At 41.3% G+C, this 12,046-nt stretch overlaps 1 protein-coding gene across 1 annotated transcript; it reads left to right on the top strand.

Moving 5' to 3' along the window:
• The first annotated feature begins 3,995 nt into the window (after window positions 1-3,995).
• Window positions 3,996-5,834, top strand: LOC130115259 (zinc finger BED domain-containing protein 4-like). Its single transcript, XM_056282871.1, has 2 exons — window positions 3,996-5,315; window positions 5,436-5,834. The coding sequence occupies exons 1-2, from the start codon at window positions 3,996-3,998 to the stop codon at window positions 5,832-5,834; spliced, it is 1,719 nt and encodes a 572-aa protein (XP_056138846.1).
• The last annotated feature ends 6,212 nt before the right edge of the window (window positions 5,835-12,046 follow it).

The raw sequence follows: 12,046 nt of genomic DNA, 5'->3' as shown, positions 1-12,046 counted from the left end.
ATCTTTGACCATTGTTGAATTTACCCGTAAGCTGCACCCAAAGGGTTAATGTCTTTGTTAAGTACTGACAGTATAATAAATAATTCGGAGGAGGCATGTGGTAGTCTGCAGCCCTCCCCGGATTGACAGAGGGGGTGGAGCAACGACCGGGATGACTCGGAAGAGTGGGGTAATTGGCCGGATACAATTGGGGAGAAAAAGGGGGGGGGGGGTAGAAAGAAAGGACCTGGGACGGCCTGGGGTTTGGGCCCAGGACCTTCTTGCTGTGAGGCAACGATGCTAACCACTGGGCCACCACGCCGCCACAATGACTGATTTTATTTGAGTTGCTTATATGTTGCCGATGATTTTGTTTTTTGTTTTTATTGCTTATATGTTTACTTTAACATGTTCAATACATTGATTAATTGATTGATTAATTTGATTGACTGATTGATGTACAGATACTTTGCAAAATAAATGAATACATATATACAGGCATAAATAAAAATAATGTGGGTGTGTGTAAAAAGAAAACAACACAACATCATGGCATCAATGCTGGAACAAAGATATCCCACTGGGACCAGGAACATAGTGTGGTGTACACACTATGTTCTCCCTGGCACACCCTGGTATACACACACACGGCCTCTGGCACTACAAAGCTGTGTGTATTACACTATATAAGGCCAGTGTGTTAGTGTGTCGGTTTTAGAGGTCACATCTAGACACATATAGTGGTCACATTGGTATTGTGTAGGTCATTTATCGACCTATCTACTTGTCCATTTAAATTGGATTGGATTTACTAATGGATGATCATGTGGCCCTAATTTCATCCTGTAGGCCTTCCTACCCTCACAGCTCTGTCTCATTCTGCCACTTTCCTCTTTAATTTCTCTGTTTGTTTGTTTGGTTTTTTTTTTACATTTGTGAAGTATACAATACACACACACATCCTTTTTCTTTCTGGCCATGCTCACTCTGAAACACACACTCATAGTCTCTCTCTCTCTCTCTCTCTCTCTCTCTCACACACACACACACACACACACACACAAACTCTCTCTCTCCCTCTCTCTCTCACACACACACATACACACACACAAACACTCTCTCCCCTCTCTCTCTCTCTCTCTCTCTCTCTCTCTCTCTCTCTCTCTCTCTCTCTCTCTCTCTCTCTCACACACACACACACACACACAAACACACTCACCCTCTCTCTCCCTCTCTCTCCCTCTCTCTCTCTCTCACACACATACACACACACAAACACTCTCTCACCCTCCCTCCCTCCCTCCCTCTCTCTCTCCCTCTCTCTCTCTCTCTCTCTCTCTCTCTCTCTCTCTCTCTCTCTCTCTCTCTCTCTCTCTCTCTCTCTCTCTCACACACACACACACACACACACAAACACACTCTCTCACCCTCTCTCTCCCTCTCTCTCTCTCTCTCTCTCTCTCTCTCTCTCTCTCTCTCTCTCTCTCTCTCTCTCTCTCTCTCTCATACACACACACTCATATTCTCTCTCTCTCTCTCTCTCTCTCTCTCTCTCTCTCTCTCTCTCTCTCTCTCTCTCTCTCTCTCTCTCTCTCTCTGTAAGTGGACAGTCGGCTCACAGAAAAAAAAGGGAACTTTTGACATCATACTGTAGTGGTTTTATTCATCCTACATTTGAAGATCCTTTTCCTGGTTTAAACATTGTTCCTGATCTGAGAAGTTGCACGGGGCCGTTTTTAGATTTGGGACATGTTCTTAACGTGAGTCTGTATAGTATAGGGATAGACCGATTATCGAACGGGCCGATTATCGGCGCCGATATTTGGCATTTTGACGCATACTGGCATCGGCCTTTTTTTTAAATCCAACGGCCGATAAGAGATCAATTTAAAACGGGGTTATTTTGGCCCTGATGCAGGCGCGCCTCTCTGTCTGCTGTCACTACTCTGTCTCTCCAGCGTTGTCCCACCCACAGCACTATCTGATTGGTTACACGCAGAGCCACGGCACGGGTAACAGCCAATCAGCAGTGATAGCTGTGCATGCACAGTGCTCACACACGGGGGAGAGGAGAAAACGTTTTGCCGAATCTGGAGAAGGTCCGGACTCGGAGAGCAGATATATGTTTCGAAGGTAAGTTAAGGCAGCAGACTCTCCCGAAATTGTAATAAACATCCCAGTCCTCTACAACTCACAACTACTAATAACATTACTGTGAGCCCATTAACGTTATATAAACATAAGCGGCAGCTCTGCTCGCTCGCAGTCCCTCCAGACGTGCCTGTTAATCACTTGAAACAAGGTTGCTGATAATATCGATATGGAAATAGTCCGTGATAGTAGAAGTCTGTGTGTGTGAATGAGAGACAGAGTAAAAACCTAATGAACTCAATTCAGTCCAGTTTATTGCAGGGAAGCACGTTGAGGTGAAGGCCGATTAGCTTTTAGCGTAACGTTAGCCCACCGGTCCGCTTTCTCCTTCTCCAAGCCAGGAGGCTAGCCAGAATAAACCGGAAAAATTTCCTGCCTTCACAAAGCAGCAGTGTGTTCTGAGCACCTTCACTGAGGTTATAATCTAGCCAGATCAAATGGATTAATGCCAGTGTTGACAACTAACGTTAATGTTATTGTCACGTTAGTATAGCAGGGTAACAAGCCATAAGCCGGCTAGTTAGCTAGCTGGCTGGTTAACTTTAGCAACAATGCTGCAACTAGTGTTCGCTAATTTTCGTTAGCAGAGAGATATCCTTACGTTATCTTAAATGAGCACACTGGCCACTCTGCTAGTAAACATACAGCCATTGCCATAGCAAATGCATTTAAGATAACGATCGCTCTCTGCTAACGTAAATTAGCGAACGCTAGCTGGAGCATTAGCGCTAACGTTAACCAGCCAGCTAGCTAACCAACAGGGACAGAAACAGCAAGAAGATACCAGCGTTCAAAAGCTAACGTTAGAAATGCACCAACAGTGCAAAATTAGTGCTATGCAGCAGTATTTGTGTTGGCGGAGTCAAATAAATGATTAAATAAACTAGCTAATCATTATCTGTTGTCGCTTATTACTGTTAACTAATAAATGGTGCTTGTAGAATATTGTATAAAAGTAATATCAAACTCGAGGTCGTGCTGTTATACTGGCCGTGGTTCGTTTTGAGTGACGTCATGGAATGCTATGAATGGGGAGAATGTCTGTTATGGTAGAGAATAGTGTGTTTGTGTGGAAGCCACATGAGAAACTCTACAATTCACTACTACTAACGTTACTGTGAGGCCAAATACGTTAGCGGCAGCTGTCTGTTCCTATGATAAACTGTATTAAAGTGAAGATGCTGTAGGCTATTTAGTGTTTTTAGCGGTTTAATCACTTGAAACAAGGTTGCTGATAATATTGATAGGGAAATAGTGATAAAAGTAAGCAAAGCACCGTCTGTCTGAGAGAAAACTGTAAGGCAATAATGGCTGTTTAACTACCAAGTTATTTTACTTTACCTTTTTCTGTGTTGATTGAGAGATCCCAAGCAGCAGAAAATGACATATTGTTAGATTAAGTGTGTCCCGAAGCTGTCTTTGATAGTTTCTTGTAGAGAGGAGCAGGATATTGCTGTTTAAGACTTAAGACATAATGTAACTGCATCATAAAGCCTACATGAACTGCATGGTGTTCAGGGATGAATAGTCTCTCCTATTGCTATTGTACTATTTTTTCAGATATAGTTACATTAATCATTATTAATGTAGCAGCCTAGTTTTGAATGACAGGGTCCCTGCTATCACATGTTGTTAAAATTTAACATTTACATAATAAAATCAACTACAGGCTTCCCAAATGCTGTAATAAATGAAGCATGATGAGTTGAGCATATGTCAGCATGTGGCCCCACTTTTAACTCTCTCTTTTTTTCAAACCCTTATTGCAGATGGATAGACTTCAGTTTAAAAGTGCAGTACGGAAGTATTACACTCAACCAACACCAGGGAAGGCAGTCTGTAATACATGCAATGAAGGTGTCAGCATGGGAGCACCAACTGGGAAAAACAAAAATACTTCAAACCTGTGGTCCCATCTTAGGATTCATCACCCTGAGTTGTACGAAACAGCACAGAAGAAACGGGAATCTGAATCTCATCAGGATGAGGCAACTTCATCTCAGCCAACAATAGAGGACATGTTTCAGAAACAAAGAAAGTGGACAAACTCAGATGACACGTCGAAACTAATGGACAAACTAGTCCTAGAGATGATAGTCACTGACAACCAACCGTTCTCGGTGGTGTCTGATGTTGGCTTTAAGCGCCTCATGGCTGCAGCAGAGCCACGACATGCACTGAAAAGTGACAAGTATTACAGAATTGAGAAGCTGCAAGAAGTTCACCACAAGATTGTGGACAAGATCAAAGCCCTGATTCAGCCAGAGAATGCTGGCTACTTTCTCTCCTTCACCACAGACTGCTGGTCTGGTGTGACAGAGTCTCTCATGAGCCTGACATGCCATTTCATCGATGCTGAATGGACAAGAAAGCAGGTCATCTTAAATACAAGAGCGATGCATGGGTCCCACACTGGGGAATACCTGAAAGAGACATTCCTCAATATGCTTGAGGACTGGAAGATAAGCAAAGACCGTGTAGCACTAGTGCTTCGAGACAGCGGAGCCAATATTGTGAATGGAATGAGGCTAGCTGAACTCCCAGTCCTCAGCTGCATGGCGCACACCTTGCAACTTGTGGTGAATGACGGTCTGGCAAGTCAAAGAGCCGTCACAGATGTCATTGCAATGCTTAAGAAGTGTGCCACACATTTCCACCACTCCATTCTGGCCAAACAGCGTTTGCGAGTCATTCAGAGGGAACTTGGCCTGCCAGAGCACAACATAATCCAGGCTGTTCCAACGAGGCGGAACTCAACGCTCCACATGCTGCAAAGAATGCTGGAGCAAAAGCGTGCGCTTACCATCTACTGTGGTGAATATGGAGGATTTGCAGGTCCTAATGCTCACCAGTGGGACCTTGTGTCCAATTTAATTGAAACTCTTCTCCCAATAGAGGAAGTGACACTTCAGGTGAGCCACAGCAACTCATCAGCATCCTGCATCATTCCATGCCTGACTGTGCTGAAGATGCTTCTTCAAGATGATGAGGGGCCCTCCACAAAAGGCATCAGAACGCTCAGGCAAGCCATGAGGGAGAGCCTCGACAAGCATTTCTCAAATATAGAAGACACAAAAACTGTGGTGCTGGCCTGTCTCTTAGATCCTTGTTATAAGAGTCATGCATTCTCCTTTGCCACGACATTGAGCAAGGCCAAAGGATGGTTGAAAGAGGAAGAGGACGCTGCCACACAACAGACCACTCGAGAGGAGCATGCTGCCACAGAAGGAGCCAATATGGAGGAGCAGGCTGCCACAGAAGGAGCCGGTATGGAGGAGCAGGCAGCTGCATATGGGACACACGAGAATGACGGAAACACCCACAAAAGGCAACGGAGAGAACACACATCCTTCTGCAGCCGTGTTGATGAGATGTTCAGTTCTCTGCTGGCACATCACACTGGTGACCTGCTTGCCAGTAGCTGCGTTGAGGATGAGCTACATCTGTACCTCAAGGAACCAGTGATCGACAGGCGTAAAGGGGACCCACTCCAGTGGTGGAGACAGAATGATGGGCGCTTCAAGCTACTTGCAAAACAAGCAAGAAAGTTTCTTTGTGCATCACCCTCATCAGTCCCAAGTGAGCGCGTCTTCAGTGAAGTCTCTGCAATTTATGAGAGCAAGAGAAGCCGTCTCACTGGAGAGCACGCTGAACAACTCTGCTTTTTGCACCACAATCTGGTGCTGCTCAATTGGGACTACTAATTGATTTTAGACTCACATTTCTGTGCAAATTTTATTTAAATCTGTTTTATTTACTTTATAAAACTTCAGGGAACTATTTATTTAAATTTTCAGTTAACTTTATAAGAGATTCTGCTGACCCTGGGAACTCCCTGCACTTTTTGTTTTTGTTTGAACTTAAAACAAAGATAAGTGAAAGATTAATATTTCAGTTATATTGAAATTTTGGACAACTTTATTTACTGTAGACAACTTTAGGGAGCTATTTATTTGTTTAAGTTTTCATTTAACTTTATAAGACATACTGCTGAGCCTGGGAGCTCCCTGCACTTTTTGTTAGAATTTTAAAACAAAGATGTCTATTGTCCAAGATTTAAAAAACCTTTAACATGTTGCAAATCTGAAAAGCTGTTTAATAAACATATGCTTAAAGGCATTTAAACGAAGTGAAGTGTTGGAGTTTGTATATTCAAAATTTTGACGCCAATATTTTCCCTTTTACTGCAAATTAATATCGGCTCCAAATATCGGTTATCGGCCTCCTTGACTACTAATAATTGGTATCGGCCCTGAAAAAACCATATCGGTCTATCTCTAGTATAGTATGATGGTACAAATCCTGAACAAAGACAAACTGAGTGTCGGACTGATGCTCCCTGGAGAACCCAGCTGGGCTTGGGAGAGAACGTGAAGCCAGTCTGGAGGGGTTTATACAAACTACCGTTAATTAAGCAAGCTGGTGGTCTGCAGTGGAGGGTCTTGCATGGCATAGTGGCGGTCAGTGCTTCTGTTTCTGTGTTAAAGCCTAATGTGAATAACAACTGTCCCCAATGTGCCCAGAGAGAAACAGTTTTTCATTGTGTGTTCAGAATGTGTGAGGCTTACACCCCTGTTTCTGCTGAGAGAACATTTATTTACATCATCTGGGGCAAGTTTTTGAAAACAGAATTTCATTTTTGGTTTCAAATACAGCCAACATGTAAAATATAAATGCCAACTCTTGAACTTCATTGCAGGGCAGGCAAAAATGGCTATTTATGTGAGCCAGAAAAATTATAATAATTGAAGAGTCCGTCGTGTAAAATGTGATGTTGAACTGCTGTTTACCAGTATGGTCAAGGCCAGGATAAGGGTGGATTTTAACTATTACAAAGCAATGAAGGATCTGGAAAAATTCACAACCATGTGGTTTTATAAAGGGGTGCTGTGTTCAACCATAGAGGATGAGCTGGTTTTTGCTGCAGAGCTCAGATAAAAGGGGTCTTACCTGTTTTGTTTTGTTTTACTTTTTTAAGTTTTGAGTTGTTGATGAATTATTATTATTATTATTATTATTACTACTACTACTAATAATAATAATAAATCACACTTATATAGCGCTTTTCTAACACTCAAATTCGCTTTACAATAAACGACGGTGAAACAAGACAACAAATAAACATAGCACAAAATCATTATTGGGATTGTTAAAAGACGCATGTTGAGTGTTTGTAATTTGGCAAATATTGTTTATATTGTTAGAAAGATTTCAAGTCTGTTTTTTGACATTTTTTTATTAAATAAAGACTTGTTTTAAAGTTCAAAATTCTCTCTCTCTCACACTCAATCACACAGCGTTGCTCTTTGTACCTCGTGCACTCTCTTTCCATTAAACATGCATATGAACCCTCTTTTCATTCACAAATGCACCCATAAACTCCGTCTGGCTTTGATTCACACACGTACACACTTTCTCTTGCTCACACATGAAAACAGTCTCTCAGTGTCACAAAGACAAACTGTCGCAGACTAACAAAAACCACACACACACACACACACACACACACACACACACACACACACACACACACACACACACACACACACACACACACACACACACACACACACACACACACACAGTGACCCAGCTGTCCAGAGGATTAGAGATTAAGAGACAGGAAGAGGATGAATCCAACTAAAACACATCTCCATGGAGACAACAGCCCATAACAGATACAGACTCAGATACATCTACAGAAATCCTTTATCCCTACACATCTGCAGGCAGGTTAAAGCAGGGATGCAGAAATACTCTGCTGTGACAAATTACATCACAGTAGAAGCTTATCTATCGAGTTTGAGGAGCGGGACCACACCTCAAACGCGCCACTTCCGGCATTCCTATAAATACCCACCCACCCAACCCTCTCCTCCCCTCCACTCTCGTATTCTGCACCCCAGCCGTCGTTCTGACTTCAACAGCCTCACTACCCATTGCCGTTCGCAGCATCATCATGCTCCAGTGATGTCCCCCGATAACCAGTGTTCTCCAAAAATGTCTGACTGGACCGTAGCCAGTCTTCAAAAAACACTAGAAGACAAAGGAATTCCAAGACCTTTGATACAATAGAACATGATTTCATCCTTCAGTGCCTAGAAAAAATTGACTTTGGCGATTTTATTTTATTTTTTTGTAAGGCTATTAAAACGTTGTATGCCAACGGAAATAGCTCAATTAAAATTAAGCATGGCACAACTCCTAGATTTGACCTGAAACATGGCATTCGTCAAGGTTGCCCGATCTCACCATATTTATTTTTGCTTTGTACACAAATTCTTGCAACCCATATAATCAACAGTAACTTACAAGGCATCGCCATAGCTGGTAGGGATATCATTATAAGTCAACTGGCTGATGATACCACAATGTTTTTAAGAGATGCAAGTCACATACCCATTGTTATTGATATAATTGATGACTTCTAAGGCTGCAGGCCTATGTTTGGATATAAAAAAAGTGAACTGCTAGTGATAAATGACTGTGATATACATACCAGTTGCAATATTGTTTTGAAAAATTACATTGCATATTTGGGCCTCTTTATTTCTAAAGCCCAAACATTAAGACTTTCTTCCAACTTTATCCCTATCATTAAAAAAAAAACTCAAAAGAAACTAAATCGGTGGCTGCAAAGAGAGCTATCCCTGAAAGGTAGAGTGCTGATTACTAAAGCTGATGGAACGTCTAGGCTCACATATGCTGCTCTCTCCTTAAATCTTGGCAGTACAATCAATAAGGCTATTGATCATATGCTCTTTAACTATATCTGGAAAAATCGTATACATTATAGATTAAAAAAAAGTGTTGTTATAAATAATTACGACTCTGGAGGGCTTCATTTCCTGGATTTCACTACCCTAAATAACACATTTAAAATTAACTGAATGAAGCATTTTCTCAAACAACCCACTTCACTCTGGAATTTTATTCCATGTAACATTGTCTCTTGTTTTTGATGGCCTGCGCTTTGTTTTAAGTTGTAATTATAAAATAGACAGACTCCCTGTAAAATTATCTGAATTTCATAAGCAGGTCATTCTAGCTTGGTCCCTGTTATATAAGCACAACTGTTCACCTCATAAATATTAATTGGAACAATAGAGACATCTTATCTAAGAATAAATCACTCTTCTTAGAAAAATTAGTTCAAAACCGATTCTGCTGGTGGGTCAGCTGTTAAGCAGAGAGGGGTTTTTACTCTCATACAAATAATTTTTATCTACATATAATTTCCCAGTAACCCACAAAGTAGCTAAGATTTGCTTTTCATTGCATCTCCAAAATAACAATAGAGCCATACATGCCCTATTTCAAAGAGATGTTGTCTCTATCTCATATGTCATGGCATATTGGAACCGGTTTGTCAATGACATACACTGGAAGAAAGTCTGGATGCTTCCACATAAGTACCTAATCACATATAAGATTAAAGAGGTGTCCTTTAAAATCATTCATAAATATTATCCCGCCAATCACTACATGTAGAAATTTAAAAGAGTTGTAAACACGAACTGTTCTTTCTGTGATGAACATTCAGAAACAGTGTTACACTTATTTTGGCACTATTCTCACACCAAGAAATTCTGGCAAGATCTTTGTAGATTTTTCATTGATCATCATTTCAACGACTTAGGGTAAATGGGTAAATGTAATATTTGGTTTCTCTGAACACCCCAAAAAAAGTAACACATGTTTTTTGTCATAATAAATCTGTTAATAATATTGGCAAAAAAACATTTAATCACTAAAACAAGTTCACAAACAAAAAACATTTTTCTTGTTTTATTGAAGGGTATTTAACAATATATAAAACATTTCTTTTTCTACAAACAATGCTGTCAAAACTTTTGTTATATAATGGAATGGAATGTACCCCCCGGCTTCTTTATTATTTATACTCGTTCTGTATACTGTCCTCTGTATACTAAATCTGTTGTGTTAATAATTAGTTACTTGGAAAAAAACAAAAGGAATTCCATTTCAATGATCAAACAACAAAGCGGAAATTTCCAACACTCTCGTGTCAGCTCGTCGTGTCCACCGCTCTGCCAACACCAGCTCTCCCTCGGGTAATGTCACCACACACACCCCATCAACACGCCGCAACATCAGCGCTCCCGTTGAAGAGACAGCACAATCATATCCTCCAGCTCAAAGTCAGCAGAAATAGCAGCCGATAAAACAGAGATGGGCATCAGCTAAAACTAATAACACCAGCGCTTCAGCAACCACCTCTCATCAATACTTAACATAATCACCCACTTCAGATGGAGCACCCAACACCAGAATCCCAGGGCCTGCACACCCCATCAGGCTTTTCAACACCAGCAGCCTACATCATCCAGGGTAAATGACACAGCACCCCCTACCTTCCAGCTTCAACAATTACAAAAACTAGACTGAGCAGGGGTAGCCCTACCCGGCACTGGGATGCCAGCGCCACCCTGCCACCTACTTCTAGCTACCAGGTTAGCACGACTCAGCCGGGGTATCTCACACTGGGATGCCAGCGCCCTCAGCTCCCCTCCTCCAATACCCATATCAGCATGCCTTAGCCGGGGTTCCTGGATGGATGCCAGCATCCCCCTCCCGCTGCCCTCCACCAGCATTCACACCAGTTTGCTTTAGCCGGGGCTCCCGGCACCGGGATGCCAGGATCTTCTGTCTTACAGGTTCACCAACCCCTGTCTTCACCCTCTGCTGTCGTATTCTGTGCACCCCCCCCCCCACTTGTCTGTCTCTACCTCTGTCCTCTCCTTTGTAGGGTCCTGTGGGGGTCTGTTGTTGCCTGGGTGCTATGGCAGATTCCCTACAAAGCTTCCCGACAAAACAGTCAGCAAGTGGAAACACTACAAGATCTACGTACATCAATAATGTTTCTTTAATAAATACTTTAAACACATCTTGTTAATGGTTTGGTCCTTGCTGGTGGATCATGAATTTGAAAGAAAAAAAGAAAAGAAAAGAGTAATTGTAATTCAATGTGTGGACCTCATCATCCTGCCTTCTCTATTCTACTGATATCACTACACAAGAATTAGGTAATGATAATTAATACTTATCACCAAATAGTACAACAGAAAATCAAAGGTGTAAACATGCATTCTATGTGTAGTTTTCTCATTAATGCATTGTTGTAAATCTGTCTGTAATGACAATTTTTAACACCAGAATGATCGGAATTTCGCTCCTACCTAAAATGACCATGGGCAGTCAACATGACCGCCAATTTTTTTTTCCGGTACTAACTCTCAAACAACAAGACGCTCAAAGGTCCATATCAGGGATTTGATGCACTAAACGTGGAGCAGTATCTTCAACAGAAAAACATGCATGAGACTTTCAAGAATTACTTTAACACTAGAGCAACCGGGATTTCACTCCTACCTAAAAACAACCATGGGTGGTCAAACATGACCGCCAGTTTTTAAACTCTATATTCTGTCAAGATAAATACCCAATTGAGATATTAACACACTGTCAGTATGTCTGTTCAGAAATGACTGACACCAAAATTAACATTTTAACAACTATAATACTACTTTTAAACAATTTAAATTTCAGAGAGACATGGGCGAACTTGAATAGCAAAATTGAAAAAGTTAAAATATTACCTGAAAAATAAAACGGAAAATACATATTGCTCATCTAATAAACGTAACAAGGCCTATAAAACATGACATGTAAAAAAAAAAACTGAAAATAATCACTGAAACTGTCCCGAAACGACCGGAATTTAAAAACTACTGGAACGACCATGACCGCCGGTTTTTAAACTCTATTCTGTCAAGATAAATACCCAATTGAGATATTAATGCCTTGCATAAATGTTAGTATGTCTGTTATGAAACTAGCTGACATCAAAATTAACATTTAATACTATTTCGCCACCGTCCAACGCCTGTAAATA

Source organism: Lampris incognitus, chromosome 7 (assembly GCF_029633865.1).
Source record: "Lampris incognitus isolate fLamInc1 chromosome 7, fLamInc1.hap2, whole genome shotgun sequence".
NCBI classification, from domain to species: Eukaryota; Metazoa; Chordata; class Actinopteri; order Lampriformes; family Lampridae; genus Lampris; species Lampris incognitus.
This window is presented reverse-complemented; position numbering and strand designations above follow the sequence as displayed.